At 36.5% G+C, this 24980-nt stretch overlaps 3 protein-coding genes across 5 annotated transcripts; 2 read left to right on the top strand and 1 right to left on the bottom strand.

The window, feature by feature from the left end:
- The first annotated feature begins 1037 nt into the window (after nt 1–1037).
- Nucleotides 1038–9788, top strand: cusr (Copper-only SOD repeat protein). Its single transcript, XM_056269770.1, has 10 exons — nt 1038–1259; nt 2424–4491; nt 5078–5177; nt 6226–6303; nt 6401–6499; nt 6598–6730; nt 6845–6959; nt 7602–7726; nt 9218–9301; nt 9387–9788. Exons 1-10 carry the CDS (start codon nt 1220–1222, stop codon nt 9476–9478), a joined length of 2934 nt encoding a protein of 977 aa, XP_056125745.1. The 5' UTR covers nt 1038–1219; the 3' UTR covers nt 9479–9788.
- A 1468-nt stretch (nt 9789–11256) lies between these two features.
- On the top strand, nt 11257–22163 carry xpnpep1 (X-prolyl aminopeptidase (aminopeptidase P) 1, soluble). 3 transcript variants are annotated; one of them, XM_056269776.1, is made up of 20 exons: nt 11257–11411; nt 13011–13132; nt 14753–14816; nt 16030–16134; nt 16403–16495; nt 17666–17809; nt 17925–18020; nt 18299–18380; nt 18487–18691; nt 19057–19146; nt 19229–19279; nt 19418–19476; nt 19746–19823; nt 19907–19978; nt 20092–20152; nt 20245–20314; nt 20427–20600; nt 20745–20821; nt 21201–21299; nt 21852–22163. In XM_056269776.1, the coding sequence occupies exons 2-20, from the start codon at nt 13016–13018 to the stop codon at nt 21969–21971; spliced, it is 1857 nt and encodes a 618-aa protein (XP_056125751.1). In that variant the 5' UTR covers nt 11257–11411; nt 13011–13015; the 3' UTR covers nt 21972–22163. The 3 variants fall into 3 exon arrangements, with proteins under 3 accessions (XP_056125751.1, XP_056125752.1, XP_056125750.1); XM_056269777.1 differs by having other exon boundaries at nt 11301–11418; XM_056269775.1 differs by lacking the exon at nt 11257–11411 and adding an exon at nt 12422–12529.
- A 229-nt stretch (nt 22164–22392) lies between these two features.
- si:dkey-246e1.3 (uncharacterized) lies at nt 22393–24755 on the bottom strand. Its single transcript, XM_056269795.1, has 3 exons — nt 24219–24755; nt 23996–24092; nt 22393–22828 (listed from the first exon to the last, which is right to left on the bottom strand). The coding sequence occupies exons 1-3, from the start codon at nt 24301–24303 to the stop codon at nt 22531–22533; spliced, it is 480 nt and encodes a 159-aa protein (XP_056125770.1). The 5' UTR covers nt 24304–24755; the 3' UTR covers nt 22393–22530.
- Nucleotides 24756–24980: the final 225 nt, after the last annotated feature.

Below are 24980 nucleotides of genomic sequence, written 5' to 3'. Positions count from 1 at the left end.
CCATACAATATTTACAGTATGTACATATATGTATACCCTATATATAAATATTTGAACCCATCTCGTCTTGCGTAGGATTTTGATTTTTGTAATAATCTTAAAGAAATTGTGAATTACTACGATTCAGAGTTCATGTATGTGAATGTTCTGAAATTAAATGTGTAGTTATGGCTATTGCCTATACCTCATTATTATTGTCAATATCATAATATGCTGAAGTATAGCACAAACCACAACATCACTATTCTAAAACATAAACTTTAGTGTCTGTATGTGTTTGTCTTTTTTTTTGTATGTCTTTTTATAACATTATCATACTAACCTGATATGAAACTTATTATTGAAATGACAGATAGGCCCGAAATGAAAGACAGCCGCCTGTTTAGCAGAACGGACATCTGATGGAAGAATAGCTGCTCTAATGAAGTGAAAGTGGAGATATGATCATTAGGGAACAAAAGATTAGCAGCAGCTTCTTTATTTGTGGACTGCTTGTTTAGTCATATTTCTTGTATACGCCAGATATAATTAAATGAGTCTTTGAATGGACTCTTGTCTACATCACATTTCCTCATTGAGGCCTCAACAGTCATTATCAAAAAATAGCACCAGTTGAAGAACCTCAAGAGCATCTTAGAGCAGCTCATGCCAAAAATAAATCCTACAGCTCCTATATTTATCAGGAAAATATGTTGTATTGGCCACATTGAGGAGAAATTAAACAGCAAGAAACAGAAAAGTAGAAAAAAATACCAATGATCGAAGGTTTTAAATGCTAAATTTGCACCTTAATCTACGTCTAACACCAAAATGTTGAGATTTATTTTTTCTGAAGTGTGTTCATCACTTCCATAAACCTTAATTCGGGGGAAAACCTGCTATATTTCCATGGTTTTAAGTGATGTTTTGTATATGTTGTGTCAGCTGTTATGTGTCTATGTCAAGAAAAGCGTGACCGCAGGATGTTGAGAAGCCACTCCCTCTGCTGCCCTCCCTGGAGACTATAGAGACAAGCCACAGTCTCATTCAATCGGGCTACACACTGAGACATTGAGGAATTCACACATACACACACATGCACACATCAGTATAGACTGCTCTAGTACAGGAGGTTATAGACACACGCAGAGGGGCTTCCCTTGTGAAACCACTCACACAACTGCCTATAACACTTTCTACCTCTTGCTTGCAAACTCACACATAAACAACAGCTGGTAACATGTTGCTGCCAAGAGCGTTGACCCTATTCATCCTGTGGGGTAAGTGCCAACTCTTTTTTTTTCTTCTTCTTCTTCTTTACCCAAAAATATAGGGATTTGCATAACCAACACTGCATGTTTAAAGTGTGTGGTCTCTCAACTTTGTGTTTTTGGAAAATTGTTGCAAAGTCAAGGGAAAAGTTAATGATTTGCATCATAATGTGTAACTGTAAGATATTATACATTCTTAGTTAGCGTATTAGCATGTGACAGTCTGTAATTGTTTAACAATTGTTAAATTATTCAGTGACCTTGTGTGATATCTGTTTGTATGTGATACCTTTAGGGTTTCATAAGGTATAACGTAATGCTAAACGCATAACAGGCACTATAAACAAACTTCAAGTTTGATGAAATGTGAGAGAATGTACATGCAAAGTTTTTACTGCACTTAAAAATATTGTTAATTTCTAAGCCCTCTTTTTTAAATTAACTTAGTGAAACTGTATCCTTGTTTTTCTTTTTATTTAACCTTTACACCTATTACATAGGGGAAAGTGGTGAAAAAGTAAAATCATGCTTTAATGTCTTTGATATTTTTTATGAATGGGAGTTTTGCATAGCTAAAAACTTAGGTGCTTTTTTATGGATCACTGTTGTTCAGTATGACTCAGCTCGACTGTGACATTATTTATTTATGTGTTAAACCACACGATTCCCAGAATTCGACAGGACACTCCCGAAGTTCGCCTTAGAGAATCTCTTAGAAATGTGACACCTGAACCCACCTGTCACCTGAGCACATCCTAAGCTACTAATAATGTCCTTTAATCAGCGTTATTGGTGTCTAACAAAAGTATAACACAGAGGTCTTCAACCCTGCTCCTGGGGACCCACTGTCCTGCAAAGTTTCCAACCTGCTTCAACACAACTGCCTGCGATCCTGAAGAGCTTGATCAGCTGGTTCAGGTGTGTTTGAGTAGGGTTGGAGTTTAACTCTGCAGGACAGCGGGTCCCTATGAGAAGGGTTGAAAACCTCTGGTATAACAGATGAGGTGTTGACATGAGTAACATGTCTAATCTTACACTTGAATCTGACTGATCTGTTTGATATATCTGCATGTGATCTTCTAAAATTAAACGATTGAAGTCATAAATGGTTTGTAGACTTCCTGAAAAGAATGAATGTGCTGAAATTTTGATTATTCCATTGACTCTGTTTAGGTTGTGCCTCTTGTGTGCGGTATCGGGCTGAATTCAACATGGAGGGGATCACTGGTTGGATCAACTTCGACTCTACGGAGCTGAAGTCCACTGTTAATCTCACAGGAACCGGAACGTGTCGATCATTCAATATCTCCCTCACTACGTTCCCTGTTATGTACGGCCATTTTGCTTCACCCTGTCAAAAGTCAAACATAGGAGACAGTGTTTTCACCTTTTCTGTAGGTACACCCCAGGCTGCGATGAATGTTTCCGCTCTATTTGAACAGCACCTTAGTCTGGAAGCCCTCTCAGTGCTGGTGGAGACATGTAACGGCACAAGGATTTGTGCCGGACTCATGTCGGAGTCCCAGGTCAGAACGTGGCAGGCACGGTTTTTCAGTCCCGTGGGTGGGAACATCTTCATCCGGCAAGTGACAGGAGAAACAGGGGCGAGGGTTCTCTCAGATCTAAGAACTCTCAATCAAACCAGGACTTTTACAAATGTCACAATTTTAGTGTCACAAAGCTCTACCACCAACTGCACTACGCTTCTTGGTAGTCTGGATCCCAAGAGTCTTACAAAGCTTGGCTTTCTGAGTGTGGGATCACCTCTAGAACCTGTGAAGTCTCGGTTGGAAATCTCCGCTCTCAGTTCTGGTGTCCGCTTCGCTGTTCTCGACTTGACCTCAAGCTATGCGTGTGCAGAGATCCGAAAGGTTGAACTGAAGGTTGTCAGTGCTGTCCTGAACATGCAAGGGATTAAAGGCTACTTCACCTTCCATCAACCATCTCCGTTCGATCTCACCACCATCACTGTTAACCTGACAAACCTGGACAGAAGAGTTGGGCCGTACCACGTTCATCAGTTTCCACTACCCCAGATGAGATCTCCCTCGGATAGCAGCTGCAGCAACAACAATGTTGGGGGTCACTGGAACCCCTTCAATGTGAATGTTCAGGCACCAGCGTATCCCCCACCAAGAGGGTCCACGCATGATCGCTTTGAGGTCGGAGATCTGAGTGCCAGGCATAGTTCTCTGGAGAATGCGAGTAACTTTCAGGCCACTTTAACGGACTGGAACCTGCCTCTGTTTGGGCGGAATAGCATTGTGGGTCGATCTGTCGTGATACACTTGCCCAATACGACCAGATTTGCCTGTGCAAGTATAGGCTACCCCGGTGAAGTGACTGTCGCCAAGGCGGCCTTTCGTGGACCGGTTGTGGGGACGGTCCTGTTCACCCAGCTCAGCGGTGAGCCATATTCTGATGTCTCCGTGTTCATGGACCTATCTTACGCACAACTCTCTGCACCTTCTACACTAAATCACAACTGGCACGTCCACAACTATCCCATCAGCACAGAGACAGACAGTGACAAGGCATGTTGTCTGTCCACTGGAGGACACTGGAACCCATTCTACGTAGACACAACAGTGAGTGCATACACTGTTAACTGTGGTCCCGACAGCCCTTTTGCCTGTGAAGTTGGGGATATCGCTGGCAAGCAAAAGACTCTGGACCTACAGTCTGAGATGGGGACGGTGGCTACAAAGAACTTTTTTACTGACACAACCTCTTGGTTGTCTGGAATGATTGGTCGTTCCTTGGTGGTACATGGTCCAAACCAAACAGCTCCACGGATCGCTTGTGCAAACCTCACCTTGTTCCGCTTTTCCTCTGCTCGCTCAAGTTCTTGGTACGGGCCTGAATCTTCTGAAGGTCAAATCCGATTCTCCCAAGTCTCTCCTCAAGGGCCAACAATCCTAAATATCTCCTTCACTGGGCTTAACACCAGAGCCGGTGGCTACCACGTCCATATTCTTCCAATCAAGAGCGTAAAGGAACCCTGCTCCGACAGTAACATCATGGGGCACTTCAACCCGTTTTCTGTGAACGCAACCTCATCTCCAGCTTCAGGGATTGGCACGGTTGACCAGTATGAGATTGGAGACATCAGTGGGAAGTTTGGATACCTGACGGGTCAGAACACCTTTCAGAACCAGTACATGGATGGTAATATGCCACTTTCAGGTCCGAATAGCATCATTGGCCGGTCCCTGGTCATACATTATAACAACGGCTCAAGGTTAGTTTTTTTTATGAATCATACAACCTCAAAACAGTCATCTGGCATTTGGCCTTTCACAACATTTTGAACTTTAAAATAAATATAAGGGATACGTTTGCTTCTTCTTAAGCTATTTAGAAGCAGAACCATAAATAGGAAAAACAACTGCAGGTGCAGGTTGTGATACAATTCCCATTTCTGCATTTTCTCTCGGTTCCTCATTAAGTTTATGTCAAAGTCTGGCACATTTGCCACATTGAGGCAGCAGTGAGACTGTCAACTTTTAAAATTGTTTTTTTTTTTTTTTCAACTGGAAAAACTGAGTATTCCGGAAAAAGACCTCATCAGTTTTCTGTAAAGCTATTTAGAATAATTATGGAGTCAGATATCTGAAATACCTAATAGCCATCCTGTCATGAAAAGCATGCATGGGAAGATTCACACAGCTCATTCCTCTACACACATCATTCATAATGTTTATTTATACAAGTAATACACCAGATTTCTTTGACTCGCCTACTGTAGGAATGTGGGAAGGAAAAAGGAGTGCAATTTACTCGGACATGGATAACTTAAAATGGTTTCTGTTTTTCCCTATTTACAGAATGATGTGTGCAGATATCTCAGCAGAGGACGCCCCAGATGGAAATCGAGTGACCGCTGAGGCCATGTTCAGTGGGGCTGTAACTGGGACAGTGATGATGGTAAAAACAATAACAAATCTAATATAGGTGTTTTTAAGAATACATCATATAGATATAGACAAGTAGATTTGTATAGGTGTTTGCCTGATCAAAACTCAATTGTCATGATGGTAGGGTTTCCTGGGTGGTTGCCAGGATCTAAGGTGTTGCTACAAAATAGTCTATTTTGAATTGCTTCCACTGTTTCCATTGTAACTAAATTAGAGGGAACTGTAAAAAATAAGTATCTTCCACATCTCTCTCACTCTCACTATAAAGTTGCTTGAAATCTACCGTCACTTTAAATCTGCCACAAAAAGATGACACTGCTAATAATGCTGGATGGAGGAGGAAGGGGTGGTGAGGGGTAACTGGGTGAGGCTGAGGTTGTGCAGGGGTACAGCTCTTGTCCTGCTGGGACGGTATGACGCTCATCTCTACCACAGGCAGATGGATCTGTCACATGCCGCACAACAGACCTGCAGCTGTCTTGTGGTCTTGGTGTTGCGTGCGGAAGAACGATTCACATGATTTACAACAACAACAAAAAATAATCATTTTATATGTACAACACATTTTGTCAAGAGCATCTGGTGCAGTGAAGCATTTGCCGTAAAAAAATTGTAAAAAATCTTTACTTCCATCCATTTCACCTGTCGAGTAATTTGTTAGATCTACTTGATTTTTTCAAGTTCTTCATTAGTTATTGAATTCAAAGTGGTCGAACAAGGCAACAAATTAACTTTACTTAACCCTTTAATGGGCAGCAATATAAAATAAAAAAATACCCCAGGATATTTATTGTTGTTTTCCAGCACATTAGGATGGATAATACAATACATAATATAATAATACAATTTAATGTTTTTTTTATTTTTTTTTTTATTATTGCTTATACAGTAATCATTACATATCTTATTATGTATAATTTTTACAAATACATATTTATAATAATTCATAAAATATATAAAAAAATATATATAAATGTTTATATAGCCTCTGTTTTTTTTTAAATGAGATATTATATTTAATATATTAATGCTAAGTGATACACTGTACATGTATTTAGTACCAACAGACCTTTCCAGATGGCAGCTATGGTGACGTTATGTTAGAGGTGGATGTACAGGCATCACAACCATTAAAAGTAAGTTCGATTTTATCCGATTTTTTATTAGTCATGTTAGCTGTCAGAATAAAATTTAATTTCATTGAATGTGACAACCTTTATTATTGGTTTCTAGTTTGCAGAGGCTTCCTGGTACATTGCAGATGAGCCGGTGGGGTCAGATGGTTCATGTCCGGGGGAAGACGAAATGTTTAATCCATTCAACATTACAAATGTAAGAGAAGATCAAGGCCTATTTTCTCATCAAATGTTACATCTCAACTTTTGAATACATCATGCAAAATAATTAAGACAGAAATAATTGTCTCTCAGATGAACAACTGTTCTCAGATGAGGGCTCTGTCCTGTTTGGCTGGAGATCTGACGGGCAGACATGGTCCTATAAGTCTCACCAAGAGACAACTGTACAATGACATTCTGTTGCAGCTGGCCGGAGACTTCACAGGTAGCAAATATTATTAACTTTCACACTTGCATTACATACACATTGTATCTTCATGCGTTGGAATAAAAGTCTGCATAACGATTAACTGAAATTGTCTCAATGTTTTACCCCCAGTTGTCCAGAGGTCACTAGTTCTCAGACTCAATAGCACCACAACTACATGTGCAGATATTCGCGCAGAATCCCCTTCTGCCATGCAGATCTTCCCCAACAAGGCATCCTTCAGCAGGTGCGTTCAAAAATACAGAATTAACTTGCAATTTATTGGTTCAAAATATTAACTGTATCAACCTGACTACTAAAAATCTAGTTTTAAAGGATTAGATTAGGTAGAAGTACTGTAAATCCTTAAGGTTAAAATCGCATGTTTCACTGTATCAAATAACTAGTTGAATTTGTCATGTCATGGCCCATATAATATGCATCATGATATAAATGGGTGTTTATATATCAATAACTGTACTAAGAATATCAGGAAATTTCAGAGAAAAACAAAAAATCAACAAGGAATAACAACACTTAAATAATTAGATCTGTTCACTTCTGTGTGTAAAAATAGAAACCACAAAACTAAGTCAACAATAAAATAAAATAAAAAGCCATGGATGGGAAATGTTTATTATAATTCAAAAAGAAACACACACTTATTTACAGATGACAATGACTCTTGACATTACACAATGACTCCTGGCTTTCTTTATGATGTCACCTTTCTATAAAAGTTTTTAGTACATGTTGTGATGATATTGATATTTGGATCCATTATAGCACATACACAATAATCAAAAGTCATCCATTAGAATATAAATGAAATATATTTTTTTCAACAGCAATACATGTTTCATTATGGCACGTTGACTGTTGTGTGCAGGTATGATTTCCGTAAGAGAGTGGCAGATGTGCTAAACCTCCCCATATCCAGAGTTTCCATCTTACCTGGTTCTCCTTCACAAAGGTCTGATGGGAAATGCCAGGAGGTCAATTATCTGGTGTCAGGTACACAAAAGAATATAACGTTTTTACCTCAGCTTCACGACATGTGGCGCTCATAGCGTGAGATGCTAAAAAAAAAAAAAAAAACAGTGAGATCTGACATGTTTTCGTAGACTAACGATTAAAAATAGCTCAGTGTTTAATGACATGGAAATAATGCTAACAATATATATTATTATACAATGATAATAATCATATATTCAAGCAGAAGAGCTGACAGAAAAGAGCCACACTTGTATTAGATCTTTTGAGGGTCTGGGGGTGTCTCTTTATATATTATTGAAGTGATTGCTTTCCTCTGCTGAACTGACTCAGTATGGTTTTTCTATCAAAACAATGAACAATCCAGTCCATTCAAAAGACACAAAAAAGGGAAATTGCACGGTAATCTGATGCGCTGGTGGAGAATAGAGACATGGTGAAACAGGAGAGCGGTATATGACAGAGGTCTATACCACAGGACTGCAAGGACAACAGAAGACATGATAGAAACTAAAGGGTTCTATTTTTTATTTGTATTTTTAAAGAAAATGTGATGGGTGAATGTTGTGATTGAGTTGTGGGGGGTTGCTATGTGGTTGCATACTAAATACAGTAGAAATAGCGTTGTAGTTCTCTATAGGGCATAGTTGAAAAGATCGTTATCATATTTTAAGCTGACTGGTCAAAAACTGCAAGACACTACAGGCAAAACATTGTTTTTTCATGCACTGGTCAGTTTTGAGATTTTGGGCTATTTGGCTTTTCATAACATGTTTGAAACTAGTGCAAAGAAAACATCCAAATACATATTAAGGGTTAATATTGCACGTAATCTATTTGCATCTGTAGTTTTCAGTTGCAATAGGCCAACATGTATTTTAAAAGACTGTTTTCTCAACAAAAAAAAAAATTCTTATCCACATAGAACTTAAATACACCAAACTTTACAGTTTTATTTCTATCTATATTCTGAAGGTTTTTACTGAGGGGTTTGTTCATATATCATTTGCTTAATTTTATACAACATTTTATTCCTAGTGCAAATGTATTTGTTCTGGCTGTTGACGGTATTTTCTGATTTATGGAGTGATATGAATAGATATCAAAAATCCCTTCTGTAAAAACTCTTGACTCTAAAATGTCAACAAAATAAAACAAGAATTTTGAACCTGGCTTTAACCAATGTTCAGATTTATGTTGTGGTAGTTTATGCAAATTTAGTGCATATATAATTACTTAAACATAATATCTTCTTATACAAAAACATACTTGCAATCAACATGGTGAAGTATGATGATATCTATTAGTTACTTCTTTTTTTACTCTATTCACCTGAGGTGTCTTGCCTTGAAATTTGAAAAATCTAATATAAGTCATAAAAATGATACTTACTTTAATAGGTTAAAACTGTGGGGGGGGAAATCATTATAAATGATTATATCATTATATCATTATAAATGACCAAAAGTTAAATGGATAGAAACAATGATGTTGTAATAACCTGTTTTCCAGGTAAAGTGAGCCAGGAGAAGCTGAGCTCAGTTAAGACCAGTGACAAGATGGGTGTGTTCAAAGAATCAAAGAAGTGCACTCCAAGTAAGCCTGAACTCTGTGTTTATCAACATTTACATCATGGACAATTGTTTTACACTTTTAAACCTGCTATATCTTCCTTTTTCAGGTGGAAAGGCAGGACTGATGCTGGTCCCCTGCAGGATGTTACTGTCCGTCATAACGGCTGGAGTCTTTCTGCTCGGGTTACTGAGGCACTAGATGGACCCTACAATGATCTCACTGCGTTTACTTCAATACTTTAATAAACCAGGACAGGTTCACCCCAACGTTATGAAGCCGTCAAATTGTGGTTTGACACCATATCGAAATGTCTTTCAAAAAAAAAAAAAAACGTTCAGTGGACAAAACACAGACAGCAACATAGTGTCGGCCCAGATCCGGGCCACATCTGGTACATGTGGATTCATGGACACTATGTTGTTGTCTGGGTTTTGTCTACTGATTTTTTTTTTTTTTTTAAACGTTTCATCTGCTGAACAATCGGCATGTTGTTAAACAACTGTACAATCCATTATCTCTTACAGCCAACTTTTCATTCTTGTCAGTAAATTAAAAATAGCGCTACCCTGTATACTGTTAAAGAACATTTCTCTTTTCGTCATGTGCATTTTACACACCCATATTCATTTAAGAAGTTTACATGATCATGTTTCACAAACTTCTTGAACTTGCTGCTCTGCTCTTAATGGTTTTAAATGCCATTGTACATTTGTTGTAAATTCACTGTAAATTCCTCATAAGCCTAACTTAATACTGTATTATGACCCTTTATTCCCATGTAACTCAGATTTCTATTATGTGTATGTTTTATGATGCAATCCGTTTGAAAACAACACAGCCCTGGTTTTCATGCAACATGACTATAATTTGTTATTTGAGCCTGCGTCTTAGGCCTTACTAACTGTTTGTTTTGTTTTGGGTTTTGTGTGTGTGTGTGTGTGTGTGTGTGTTTTGTGGATGTCTGGCTGGTGACTTGCTAAGAATAATTACAAATATATAAAGCTACCATTGAAAAGTTGGGGGTAGGGGTGTAAGTTTGAAAATAATAATAATACTTTTCAGCAAATTAGTCAAAATTGACAGGAACGACTTTTACATTGTTTAAATAAAATGTATTTCAAATAAATGCTATTCTTCAGAACTTTCTATTCATTAAGGAATCCTGGGAAAAAGTATAATGGTTTTCACAAAAATATTAAGCAGCACAACAATTTCCAACATTGATAATAATAAGTAACGTTTCTTGAGCAGCAAATCCGCATAGAATGAAGGATCATGTGACTGAAGACTGGAGTAATGATGCTGAAAATTCAGCTTTGATCACAGGAATAAATTACAAATTCAGTTAGAATTTTTTTTAATAATAATATTTCACAATATTACAGTTTTTACTGTACCATAGCCATTGTGGGATTAAGAGACTTCTTTCAAAAACACAATATATATAGGACTTTATCTGTGGTGATTGTTCTTTATCTCGTGCACCGGTCTTATATGGGGTACCACAGGGCTCAATTCTGGGTCCAGTTTTATTTTCACATGCTCCTCCCTTTATATGCAATTTTTAGAAAATATAACATCTCATTTCATTGCAGACGACGCTCGGCGCTATTTTCCGTTACATTCAAAGGGTGTTATAGTTAGTTTGACTGCTTGAGGAATGTTGAATATGGATGTTGTTCACTTTCTTCAGCTAAATGACGCACAGACAGAAGTCATCATTTTTGGCCCCTGTGCTTTCACAGTAAATTATGACTTTTGTCTGGTCATTTGCATACACATGCTATGTAGATGTTATTTTTTATTCAGTTATGACTTTGACTAACAAATCAATGCTGTAGTCAGAAGCTGTTTCTATCAACTCCATATATATAACTTAATAACACTTAACTAAAAAAAAGAGTGTTCATTTGGTCTTCATAGCAATACATGTCCACTAGACTTCTGTGAATCACAAATCAAAATAGACTAGAAGTGGGAGATTCCCATGTGCGCCACCATATGACTGGAAGAGGCAGCATGTCACGTGCCCCCACACGTCATCACTGTAATGGCAGCTTCCTTCGCACACTAACACAAGGAACAGCAGAGTTTTACCAATAGTTTTCATTTCAGGACTCGCTTCTCCAAGGTAAATGGTGAATTGTTTGATGTCAGTCATTCACTATATGTGCTGCATTCTCAGAAAGCGCCAGTGGATTGTGCAGCGTGAGACCAAGACGAGTGTTATTGTTGTCGCTTGCATAACATGCGTTTGTTTTGGTAATCGAGGAAGCGTCTGCGCACACCACACAATATCTCATTTGATAAGATAGAAAAAATGTATCAATGTACGTGCGAAATATATAAACCCAAGTATGTTTGCAGACTAATACCATTTCTGTAATCGAACAAATTGTATTTGGAATTAACAGTACGGGGTACTGCCACACCTACCACGGATACAATATAATACAAATAAATTCTTACTATTGGTTTGGTTTAATTTAAGTTTACTGATGCATTGTTAATTCCTCGTACACTGCAAATCTTTCGTCTATGAATGCTCGTAAATTGACTGTTTAAATGTAGATTGTTTATATTGTTGAACTGTGGAGCCCGTCCACCCAATCAGCTGTCAATATGATAATTACATTGCAGTGATTGGATGATGGAACAGTTACCTCTCGATGATGTAGCTCTTTGATAACAGCGCATGTTATTTGAGAATGAATAGGCTAAAATATCATATGTATCCACAAAAATAAACTGTAATATATTTACAATATCTGTGACTTCAGTTTCCTGGAAGCCTTACAAAGAAGCATTAAAGTAACCATACTTTCCACTAAAACAAGGCATATTAAGCTATACTGTTTTATTAATACTGTAAAATATTAATTAATTACAATAATAGTCTCTCATAGAAAATCAGAATATTTATTTATTCACTCGTTTGAATCCTTCATTCATTGACAACAATGATAGAATCTTTTATCTTTGAAAAATAATGTGTTATAATATAATAATTTTAGTGTTAGTCTTTTGCGAAAGGAACCAATAAAGCTCTTAAATTTGGCATTTGGTAAATGGTTGCGTAATGACAAAATAATAAGACGTAGACAGTAAATCTTTAACTATGGGATGGACGCATTGTGCCACCTGAGAGACAGTCTGTGCAAGGTAAAGGTTAACAATCTCATATCTTTCCAACTTTGAGCGCCACGTTAACAGTAAGACCTCAGGTTCACAGAGGGAAAATGGCTACAGGTAATTCACAAAAGCCTTTTTTACACTTATATGCACTCTTGCACAGCCAGAAACCATTTAACTTCTGTCGACACTATAATAACTTGTTGATTTCATGTCGATAGACTTGGAAATTGATCTGATGTCACTGAAGTATTAAAAAGTACGGTAGTCTAGCAGTGGTTTTAATTTATTACAATCTTATATCAAAGTTGAAAAAAATCACAATCCTGTGAACAGATTTACTAAATTAATTGTTTGGTTCGCATATACATTTTGATTTCTTTAAAACAGGGATCATTCGGACTGAGATTATAGTTGATTGGCATAGGCCTGAAAGTGAAAAGTTCATGTGTATTAGAATTAGATATCGACTAAAATATTACATTGGCAAATTACTGATTGTTTTTTCTCTCTGTAGTCATCATTGTGCGATTTTGCCCCTGACCTTTCTCTCTCTCTCTCTCTCTCTCTCTCTCTCTCTCTCTCTCTCTCTGAACAGACGCTATGTCCCCAAAGATCACGGTGGAGTTGCTCCGGCAGCTCCGGCAGGCTATGAGGAACGGCAAGTGCATCGCAGAGCCCATCCAGGCTTACATCATCCCTTCAGGAGACGCACATCAGGTGAACCTGCTCTACAAACACACCCGCTGTGCTCCACTAATGTGAAACCTGTGATTTATAAACAAACAATCTGTGTTTTATAAACACTCCACCTTATAAACATTCAACCTATGTTTTATAAACACACAGCCTGTGTTTTATAAACACTACACTTTATAAAAATGCTGCCTGTGATTTATAAACATACAACCTGTAATTTACAAATATACAGACTGTGATTTATAAACATACAGTCTGTGATATATAAACATACCTGTGATTTACAAATATACAGACTGTGATTTATAAACATACAGTCTGTGATTTATAAACATACCTGTGATTTACAAATATACAGACTGTGATTTATAAACATACAGTCTGTGATATATAAACATACCTGTGATTTACAAATATACAGACTGTGATTTATAAACATACAGTCTGTGATTTATAAACATACCTGTGATTTACAAATATACAGACTGTGATTTATAAACATACAGTCTGTGATTTATAAACATACCTGTGATTTACAAATATACAGACTGTGATTTATAAACATACAGTCTGTGATTTATAAACATACCTGTGATTTACAAATATACAGACTGTGATTTATAAACATACAGTTTTTGATTTATAAACACTCCACCTTATAAACATGCGGCCTGTAATTTATTAAATTTGGCCTTATAAACATTCAACCTGTGATTTATAAACATACAGTCTGTGATTTATGACATACTGCCTGGGATTTATAAAAATCAGCCTAATAAATATTCAACCTGTGATCTGTAAACATACAGCCTGAGATTTAAATATACAACCTGTGATTTCCAAATGTACAGACTGTGATTTTTCTTTAAACATTTGATTCCACCTTGTAAACATTCAACCTGTTATTTAAATATACAACCAGTGAATTCTAAATATACAGACTGTGATATATACAAATAACATACTGCATGTGATTTATAATAATTCTGCCTTATAAACATTTAACCTGTGAACCCATCAACCCGTTTTTTTCGGTTAGACAAGTGCATCGTCCGGGTACTTAAAGTGCACTTTTTCTCAGTGTGAACGCACTTATCACACTATTTATACTACAAAATGGCATAGAATAGCGCACAAGTACGCGATTTTGGACGGTCCAACAGTCTTTGATTTAGAAAAATATAGTCTGTAATTTATAAACATCCCAGCTTATAAACATTCAACCTGAGATTTATAAACACACAGCATGTGACTTTTTTGAACATTCCACCTTATAAACATTCAACCTGTGATTTAAATGTACAACCAGTGAATTTTAAATGTACAGTCTGTGATTTATCAGCATACTGCATGTGATATATAAAAATGTTGCCTTATAAACATCCAATGTGTGTGTGTGTGTATAGTGTGTAGTGTCTCAATCATGTTGAATCGTTTAATTTCTATTTTGTGAATGGGCTTCCCTCACCCCCTCCTCTCTCCTCTGATTGTGTGTGTGTGTGTGTGTCCTCCTGCTGAGTGTTTTCTTTCATTCTGCTGGATGGTTAAATTAGCAGTAATTAGGACTGATTGCTGACAGAGCTGATCTCACTTTTTCCCTTCGTCTCTCTCTCTCCCCCGCCGCATCTGTCCATCCTGCAGAGTGAATACATCGCTCCCTGCGACTGCCGTCGGGAATTCATCTGCGGATTCAACGGCTCTGCAGGTGTTGCTCTAAGTTTATTGAATTTTGGGATCTACAGGATTCACTGTTACAAAATTGCAACATGACAATACCTTCTTTAACTGGGTCACAGTGGAGATTTAGCAACTATAGAGTTGCGCAAACATCACAGTGGAACACACATATTGGAACAATTATGTTTATTACAAGATATAGATTACTTGCATAAACAGAGATAAATCACAGTCAGACAATATAATCCCAGATAAACACACACACACACACACACACACAATTATCGACATTGCATCTACAAGAAGTGCCGTTCACCCCACCTCAATCTCATTCACCCAAAGAATGGGGAAGTAAAACGGGGATATGAGGTTCATATTTTAGGACTATGAGAGACCACTTGTCATGCATGATTTATAGCTCAGTGTGTGACCAGATTTAGTTTTGACTGTGGTGGACAATGTGAGGCACAGACTCATTCAGGAGTGAAGCATATGAAAGCATAACCCAACATCCCTCATATACTACTAATAATAATTGTAATCGTAAATAATTTCAAAGTAATAATTTAATTATAATAACATTTAATTTAAAATTATAATAATAACTAATATTATTATTATAAATTAACAACAATAAATTAAAAGTAATAATTTAGTAAGCTGTAATAATTTAGTAATAACTGTAATCTATTTTTTTTTATAATATATTATTATTATATATTATTATATATTAACAATATAATTTAATAATAACTTATGTATTATATTATTACATTTAAATACAATTAATATGATTGTTATTATGAATTAATATTTATAATTATTATTATTACGATAATTAATTATTATAATAAATTAACAACAAAAAAAGTAATAATTGAGTAAGAATAACAGTCATCTAAAATGTCATTTTAAATTTTAATAACAACAATAATAATATATTTTTTTAGTATTTAATGTGTTATTGTTTATTATTATTTAGTGTAAATCTAATTATTATTTGTTAATAATATTTTAATTACAATTATAATAATTATTATTTTAAACGAAATATTTTAATTGAATAATAATAATTAAAAATACAAAAAAATGTACAAATAGTTTTTAAATTAAAATTGTATATTTTTTTCACTTTTTTGATAATAATAGCAAGTGCTTCTGGTTTTTGCTTGTGTTTGTAATAAACAAAAGCGCATGTTTGCAGGCTATAGTTAAGACTATGTTCATGAATGTTGTTTCAGGGACTGCTATAGTCACAGAACAGCATGCAGCGTTATGGACGGATGGGCGCTACTTCCTGCAGGCCAGCCAACAGATGGACAATAACTGGACTCTGATGAAAATGGGTACAGGGCATGTTTGCATAATTTTATGACATGCAGTTGCTAGGTCATTCCATGTGTTATCAGATCGCTGCTATTGGGAGCATGTTGGCCAAGGTGCCGCTTCTCATAAGCCATTACAAAACATTCATTAGAATATTTTCTTGACTTTAATATTGAGCCACATTCCACCTACTTCACAGAGATCAATCTTGAGGTTTATGTCGATTAGTCTATTTACACCGTTGTTCACAAGAGCAATGTGAATATGATTGTTATTTTGTTTGGTCAGGACTGAAGGAAACGCTGTCCCAGGAGGACTGGCTCATCAGCGTTCTCCCAGAAAACTCCAGAGTGGGAGTTGATCCTTGGATCATTGCAGCTGGTGAGGATTCAACAATAACACCTTTGAATATAAATATAGTTATGCACACACATATTTTCATCCATATTAGTAGGGGTATCATGCAGCTTTTTCTTTTAGGAGAACACTATTTGAGTACAAATATATTAAGTTAATTTATATTAATAATTGTATTTTAACTGCACATAACTGTGTGTATGTGTATATATATATATATATATAAATATATTCATTTTTAAATGGCTTGATGCTTCTGCATATTAGTTTGACTATTAAAATAATAGATATAGTTATCCATACAGATATTTTCATTCATATTAGAGTGTGTGTATATATATATATATATATATATATATATATATATATATATATATATATATATATATAACTAATGAATTTGATAACCATTTTATTAAAATTATTAATTGTTTGTATGGGCATGACGCTTCTACATATTCTGGAATATTTTATTGAAATAATTGTATTAGTATTTTGAATTTGAAATCATTTTAATAATTCAATAAATATAGAAAATTATGATTAATTGTTTAAATAGGCATAACGCTTCTGCATGGTTATCCATACAGGTATTGTTATTCATATTTTTAGGGGTGTCATGCAACATAGTGATCTTTTTATCTAAATTTTGATTTTACTGTTAAAATTCATTGTATTCATATTTAACTTTTTAAAGTGTTTTTTTTTTTAATCATTTACAACTATTTTTTAATTATAAATATTTTTTTTAATGGGCTTGTTGCTTCTGCATATTAGTCTGCTTTTAACTGAGTGAATTCAAAAAAAGAGTTTTAGTATTCAATTGTATATTTCATTGTATTTACTTAGTTTTACTTATTCATTATCACTGAAGCATGGACTGTGATAGATTAAACTATGTTAGACTTTTTTTTTATTGTGAAACTGTGATAGATTGAACTGTTAGAATATTTTTCAGTTGACTCTTATTATGGAAAGATTTTAAATGAAGTAAGGCCAGATCTAGTTTTAGAATTTGTATCTAAGATAAAAAATTAAATTTCTAATCTCTTTTTCGCCATGAATATAGCCGGCATGGTGTTAAACTATAAACAAACAAAGAAACAAACTTAATTTTACTTTACTTTACTTTTACTGTGGTTGCATTGTGAAACGTCGTGTGATGCATCAGCCGTCTGTGATTGTGTTTTTCAGACCAGTGGAAGAACATGTCTAGGGCTCTGAGCAGTGCGGGTCACTCTTTAGTTGCGGTGCAGGAAAATCTCATTGACGCCATCTGGGAGGATCGGCCGGCTCGGCCCAGCACCAAACTCATCGCCCTGGGGCTCAAATACACCGGTCAGCACTTCTCAATGGAGGATAATTACACACTATATACATTTGAACTTAACCAGTCAGAAAGTTTGTGCTGCTGAACATTGAGACATTTTTTTGTTGTCGTTTCCCCTTGTAGGTCTAACCTGGCAAGATAAAATTACAGCTCTGAGAGGAAAAATGGCAGAAAGGAAGATTTCCTGGTTTGTGGTCACGGCTCTAGATGAGATTGCGTGTACGTATCAGCGTACAGCACGGTTTGTGTGTGTGATTTTAGTGGTCAGATCACGACCCAGCCCTCGTTCTCCGCTCTTGAGTCAGATTAGCTTGTGTTGATGTTGATAATTATAGACTTGATTGCGTGAGGCACATGCTCTTTTGGGAGGGTGAAAGTCCTGGAAATGTTTTCACAAATATAGTAAAACCTCTAAAAAATGACTTCTGAGATTATTGGATTGATTACTGAAGGATCATGTGACATTCAAAACATGAAATCTCACTTTCTCTCTCCAGGGCTTTTTAACCTGCGCGGGTCAGATATCGAGTACAACCCCGTGTTCTTCGCCTACGCCATCATCGGCATTAGCAGCATAAAGTAAAACTTCCATTCCTGATTCTTCACTTTATACTAAAAATTTCCCAGGTTTCAAAAACATGACCCGTGTTCATTGCTGTCATCTGGTCCACATGTGTTATGTTAGATTGTTTGTAGACACCAAGCGTTTGTTGGACACTGCGGTCCGGCAGCATTTGGAACTGGACGGCAAACCGGATCTGACCGTACAGTGCTTTCCGTACGAGTCCGTGTTCACGGAGCTGCAGGCGGTTTGTGCGGCGCTGGCGCCCAAAGATAAGATGTGGATTTGCGACAAAGCCAGCTGCGCTCTTACACAAGTCATACCTAAGGTGAGTCAAGATGCTTTCGAAAAATCCAACTCAAAGGAAGCATATACAGGGAAAATTAAAGCGGTCCCAAAATTGACCCCTGTGGGACGCCACATACAAAAGTGGCCTATTTGGAGGAAACATTCCCTATATTGACAGCAAATGTCCTATATTTTTGGATAGGAAGTAAACCACTGTCATATTACAAAATATGTCATATTTTTAATGCTGTTTTTTGCCTATTTTACGGTTGCAATTTGACCAGGTTGCTGTGCTCAAAACTTGGAAAGTCTAGATATTTGAATTTTTTATCTAAAGTAGTTGAATATGAATAAATATTATTGTGGTAATTCAAATTAAAATTTAGTACAATTTTAATTGTCCAGGCCCACAGAGCTGCAATCCCATACACACCCTTATGTCTGGCAAAAGCCGTCAAGAACCCCACAGAGATCCAGGGCATGAAAATGGCACATGTAAGTCCACGTGGCTAGTGATATTCCAGAAATCTTCAACTTTTTTTGCCTAATTAATCACAATATTTTTTTTTTATCCCAGATCAAAGATGCCGTGGCGTTGTGCAAACTTTTTGCCTGGCTGGAGAAAGAGGTATCGTTGTGTACAATTTCTGTAATTTTATCCGCTGGAAATTTATTCAGGAAGACCTTTCTATGTTTTCCTAGTAAAATTTCCTTATAGGTTGAATGATGAATAATGAAAATATAAGAGTATTTATCATTTATATAGATTCCCAAAGGTACGGTCACAGAGATATCGGCAGCAGATAAAGCAGAAGAATTTCGCAGGTGAGTCAAACATGCTGCATTTGACTTGTAAAAAGAACCAAACAATTAATTTTTCCACACAAATTGACTTAATTATAATTTTATAAATAAAAACGGTATCATAATACTGATGCCATCGTTGGCAGTGCATTTAAAAAGCTGCATTACTTGTTGTTTTTCTCTTGTGTGAGATTGTGGCACCGCCATCTGGTGATCTGTGGAACTGCAGACACTGAAGCCGCAAGAAAATCTGCTTTCAATTGAAAATCTTTTCTTTTTTGTCTATCTAGTCAACAGAAAGACTTTGTTGGGCTGAGTTTTCCAACCATCTCTAGTGTCGGTCCAAATGGGGCCATAATACATTACAGGTGGGCTGCTGTTGTAATATAGTATTTAACCATGCATTTAAAGGTTTTTTTTTTTAACTGTCTCTTTCTGATCTGTCGTTTAGGCCTCTCCCAGAAACCAACAGAACTCTTTCTCTTAATGAAGTTTATCTTATTGACTCCGGCGCTCAGTACAGGTAAGTACACAAACACTGCAGAACAATTAGTGCTTCATTTATTTTTTATTTATTTAGAAATTTGTTATATTATATAAAAAGATAAAATGAACATTTTTATCTTTGAAATCCAGAGATGGAACTACAGATGTGACTCGTACGGTGCATTTTGGGACTCCATCTGATTATGAGAAGGTAAAACATGTTTTTTAATTTCCTTCAAGACCAAACTCTTTCCTTACTTAATAGTCTGAAAAGAATCAGTACCAAAAATGTGATCTCCACAGGAATGCTTTACATACGTCCTAAAGGGACACATCGCCGTCAGTGCTGCGGTTTTTCCCAATGGTACAAAAGGTGCGTCCTTAGAATCCGAAACTTGAGGTTTGGCTTGTTTTGGAGCAGTTTGAAGTGCTCTAATGCTGTGTCGAGTGAGGTTACGAGACGTGGACTGTGCTCTCTTCTACAGGTCACCTGTTGGACTCGTTTGCTCGTGCTGCTCTCTGGGACTCTGGGTTGGACTATCTTCATGGTACCGGCCACGGCGTCGGATGTTTCCTTAACGTGCACGAGGGTCCGTGTGGCATCAGCTATAAAACCTTTGCAGACGAACCTCTGGAGGCCGGAATGATTGTCAGCGATGGTACAGAAACACACTTACTTAATTTTAACCTATTTCTGTAATACTATTATAAGGCAACATTATTGCAACTCTGCCTCAGATGTTGTTAAAGTTTATGGTAAAGTTGGTTCAATATATTTGAGTCTTGTGCATGTTTTATTCCAGAGCCCGGGTACTATGAAGATGGCTCGTTTGGCATTCGGCTGGAAAACGTTGTCCTGGTCGTTCCCGCAAAAACCAGAGTAACTACTGCATCAAACCACTCCTTAATCAGTTCATATTTATGCTGAGAAAAAACATACATTTTCTGATACAGCTCATTTCAAAGGTGCACAAGGTACATTTTTGTCCAAATATTTGGACACATTTATGTGATGCTTCCTCCACACCAATAGGTGTCAGTATTGAGTCTAAGACGTAACAGCACAAATTAAACCAAAAATGATTTAATTCACTTTTGAGAGGTCTGAAAAATGACATTTCAGCTTTTAACTTCCTTTTTTCAGTCCTTCATACCAATAGGTGTCAGTATCGAGTCCAAGACATAACAAACTAAACCAAAAATTATTTAATGCACGTTTGAGAGCTTTTATTTCAGCTTTCAACATCATTTTTTTTCAGTATAACTACAGGAACAGAGGCAGTCTGACCTTTGAACCCCTCACGCTGGTCCCCATCCAGCTGAAGATGATCAACACAGACATGCTCACACAGAAAGAGGTAAGAGCAGACCGATACTACAGTTGGGTTGCAATGGCCGACCACTTTATGTAATGTTTTTTTTTTCTACATTAATATAGTTAATTTTTGAAATTTTATTAGTGGTGGTGCTTTAATTAGCATGCTAACAGTTTGTTGTGTTTTAGCAACAAGGCAGTTTGTACGATAACTATGAAAAAGTCTTGCAAACATTTTTATAAGTGTTTATTTAAAAAATAAAGTCTAATAATAACAACTGAAAAGAAAATGATTAGAGATGCCTTAAGCGTACTTCAGTTTTGATGCGTACGCCATTTGATAACATGCCCGACACATTATTAGAGCGCATCAGAAAGTTTAATTCTTGTCCAGTGTCTGCGCTATTTCGCATACAGTATGCATACCCTAACATAAAAACTTGTAAAAACCTAAGTATACGTTCAGGCCTTATGCTTGAGAAAGCTATCTTGTGATAATTCACAACATTTGAGTGCATGAATCCTTTAAACCTCTATGAAAATGTTTTTGTTAAAGCATGGATTGCTGTAATAATACATACTTGTCATCCTGCAGCGTGATTGGGTGAACGACTACCACAGGAAATGCCTGGAGACGATTGGAGCAGAGATGGAGCGGCAAGGCAGGAAGGAGGCTCTGGATTGGCTGATCAGGGAAACTCAGCCGATTGTCTAAAAATGTTGTTTACAGGTTTTTTTGGGTCATCGTTGTAACGATCGCCAGTGATTATTATTTTTATTTTTTTTCGTTCTCTTTCAGTCTTCGCCTCTATCTGCTTTTCTGGTGGATCTATTTCACTTTCTGCATCTTTTGTAAAGCACACTTTCAGCTGTTTTATGCGCTAATTAAAAACTGTGTGGAAAAAGACACTGCCTTTTACTTTTGCTCATCCAGAGGAATAATTCATCCAAAAAATGATTTACTCAACTTCATGTTCTTCCATACCTGTATGACTTTCTCTGAAATCCAAAATTATACATTTTGATAAACATCCGAGCTTCTTTTTGTCTGCCTAAAAGCATATATTTACCATATCTAATCCATACTCTAACTTTGTGTGAGGGACAGATGTAATTAAGCTAGAATATAGCGCAGAAGTCACCATTCACTTTCATAGTAGGAAAAAGAGCAGCGTGAACATTCTGCTAAACGTCTCTTTTTGTGTTCCACGTAAGAAAGTACATGATATGGGTGTTGGATGACATGACGGTAAATGCTAACTTTCCAGGACTATCTACAGCTGCATGTAAAAAATAGGCGGGACCAGGGTGATGCCGCTCTTGGGGTCGCTGGCGTAGTCCTGCAGCGTGAGTGGAGTGTGAGGGGGGATCCGGTCCTCCTCGTGTCCCACCGGCAGAGGGTTGGTGTAGATGTAGTGGATCCGTGAGTTGTCCTTCGGCCCCTCCTGTCGTCTGAAGAGGCCGAGCGGGTTACGGAAACTATGGGTTTTCTTCACACAAGTAACACCCACGGGCTCTTGGGGAACCTCGCGGGACACGGCGCTCTCATAGATGCGTGCCCTCTTATGCTTCCTGTGACACAAAAATATGTACCATGACAGCTTTTAGACACAATTTAAGATCCAATAAGAAGATATTGACCAGCAATATGGAACCCTTGATGATGAAGGGGAAAAAACTCATTTAAGTGCTTTTGAGCTCTCTTGCTTCGGAAGCGTTGAAAATTGCTTTGGAAACTATGGATTTGCTCACAAAAATGTTTGTGTCCAGGAGGGAAAAACTATATTTCAGTTCTTTTGCACGTGAAAGCAACATTTTTGCAAGCTCATAGGCAACTTTAGTGATGGAAATAAGGAAAAACTCAATTTCAGAAAAACTACATTTCAGTGTTTTTTTGCGAGCAAATGCAAAGTTTCTCTGCATGGGAAATGCAATACTTTTGCGAGAGAAGGCAAATACTTTGCGATATAAATCATATTTCAATTAATTTGCATCCCTTGTGAAATTTTGTCAATCGCAAAACTTTTTTGATGGAAATAATGAAAAATGTTTCTCTGGGAAACACAGTACTTCTGCAAATAAACTTAAAAGCATTTAAATAAATTATATTTATTATATAACTTTGTCATATTTCCATAAAAGTTTTGCAAGTCAACACAAAGTGCGAAGAAAAGCAATATTTTGATGCTTTGCAAAATGTGTGTGTTGGAAAAGTACAAACTTTTAGTTATATATATTTTTAATTTCAATGAAGTTGCCATAATGTACTATATTTTAGTTTGATAATGTTTTTTATTAAATATTTTGTATTTTTAGGGAATTTTATGGTACTAAAATATATTTATGCAGTAGTTATAAGTATATAGTATTTATTTATACATTTATTATATAGACCTGAAAATGAAATTTCCAACTTAAACTGTCATAAATCTTGAATGCTTTTGTGCAGACTTACGTTTGTTTTGGTTTTTTAAAGACGACAGGTGGCAGATAACTGCTGAAGTAAAAAAAAAAAAAAAAGCTATAGAATTTTACGTTTATTGTTATGAAAAATGCACAAAAACACTATTTTCAATTTTTATATGAAAGATATATTTTCCAAGGCATATTTTCCCTGCCAATTGTTCTGCCAAATTCTGAGATTTTATTTAATGCAAGGACATTACAAACATTATTTCTTAAGTGTGGCTTAAGTGTCCAAATATTTTTTTGGCCTATTTCTCATGTCTGTTTACTCACCGTCTGTGTCTTTGATATGAGATACAGGTGATGATTCCTGTCACTGTCAGGATGCACAGAGCTATTGAAGAAAGCATGATGTTGAACACTTTGACTTCTGTGTGAGGAAAGAGAGACGATTGTTTTCATGGAAAAAAGGACTTTTAAGGAACATTTAGGACATATTTTGAGACCGAAAGCTAAAGCACATTTTTGATAAAACTACATATGAGTTCAAACTCACCATAGAGAGTGGCTTGTGTTTCTGTCTCGTCTGGTTCCAATGAGGCTGTCCCGTTAAGAGACAGAGCGATCCCCGTTAGGCTCATGTTGCTGATAGCATAAGCCAAAAGTGACCAACAAACTGTTTGGTCTGGAAAGAGGTGTTCAGAATATTCATTAGTATGAAGCCATGTGACTCAAGTGGATTTGGTTCCATGGAAACAGCACAACCTCATCACCCCACAGTGGCCCCCTAAATTCATTCAACCAGTTTGGGGTCCTTAAAGATCCAGGTCACATCCCAGAAACCCAGAGCAAAACATTGAAAGTTATTTTGTGCACAATTCAAAGAATTCAGAGGACAAAATTAATTTGGAAACACGTGGTTGCGCAAAATAAAAGGGAAAATTTTCATAACGTATGCATCTCCTTTAGCGGGGCCTGTTGCAGTGTGAACAGATAATAAACACAAAGCCTGCATTCATTAGCGTTCATGCTTCATTTCATCTGGGACTCTACAAACAAAAGTACGCAATTAACTCTGGCACTCGACATGAGAATGCTGGGAAATAATCCCATGATGCTCACACGTTTCCCACATTGTTTACAATGCACCGCATATTCGTGATTTGCCTTAAAATTTCTTTTCTGGAATAGTTATGGTTTCTATTATTAGACAATCCCACTGGACATTCTATTTACAAGATAAACAAATATCGGTTCCGCATTTCCTAAAGGACATTCCTCAGACAAATATACACAGAATTTGGCCACAAGACACGGC

This window comes from Rhinichthys klamathensis, unplaced genomic scaffold, assembly GCF_029890125.1.
Source record: "Rhinichthys klamathensis goyatoka isolate OS25496 unplaced genomic scaffold, OSU_Roscu_1.1 h1tg000289l_1, whole genome shotgun sequence".
NCBI lineage: Eukaryota > Metazoa > Chordata > Actinopteri > Cypriniformes > Leuciscidae > Rhinichthys > Rhinichthys klamathensis.
Note: the sequence above shows the minus strand (reverse complement) of the source record. Positions and strands in the feature narration are given on the sequence as shown.

What these genes read in the sequence shown, in the direction of transcription:
- cusr (XM_056269770.1), top strand. Translation starts at nt 1,220, where the DNA reads ATGTTGCTGCCAAGAGCGTTGACCCTATTCATCCTGTGGG. An exon ending in AGGCATCACAACCATTAAAA is followed by an intron (nt 6,304 to 6,400) that starts GTAAGTTCGATT and finishes ATTGGTTTCTAG; the next exon opens with TTTGCAGAGGCTTCCTGGTA. An exon ending in AACAAGGCATCCTTCAGCAG is followed by an intron (nt 6,960 to 7,601) that starts GTGCGTTCAAAA and finishes TGTTGTGTGCAG; the next exon opens with GTATGATTTCCGTAAGAGAG.
- xpnpep1 (XM_056269775.1), top strand. An exon ending in CTTCAGGAGACGCACATCAG is followed by an intron (nt 13,133 to 14,752) that starts GTGAACCTGCTC and finishes TCCATCCTGCAG; the next exon opens with AGTGAATACATCGCTCCCTG. An exon ending in CCTGGGGCTCAAATACACCG is followed by an intron (nt 17,810 to 17,924) that starts GTCAGCACTTCT and finishes TTCCCCTTGTAG; the next exon opens with GTCTAACCTGGCAAGATAAA.
- si:dkey-246e1.3 (XM_056269795.1), bottom strand. Translation starts at nt 24,303, where the DNA reads ATGAGCCTAACGGGGATCGCTCTGTCTCTTAACGGGACAGCCTCATTG. An exon ending in AACACAAGCCACTCTCTATG is followed by an intron (nt 24,093 to 24,218) that starts GTGAGTTTGAAC and finishes TTCCTCACACAG; the next exon opens with AAGTCAAAGTGTTCAACATC. An exon ending in TCATATCAAAGACACAGACG is followed by an intron (nt 22,829 to 23,995) that starts GTGAGTAAACAG and finishes TTTGTGTCACAG; the next exon opens with GAAGCATAAGAGGGCACGCA.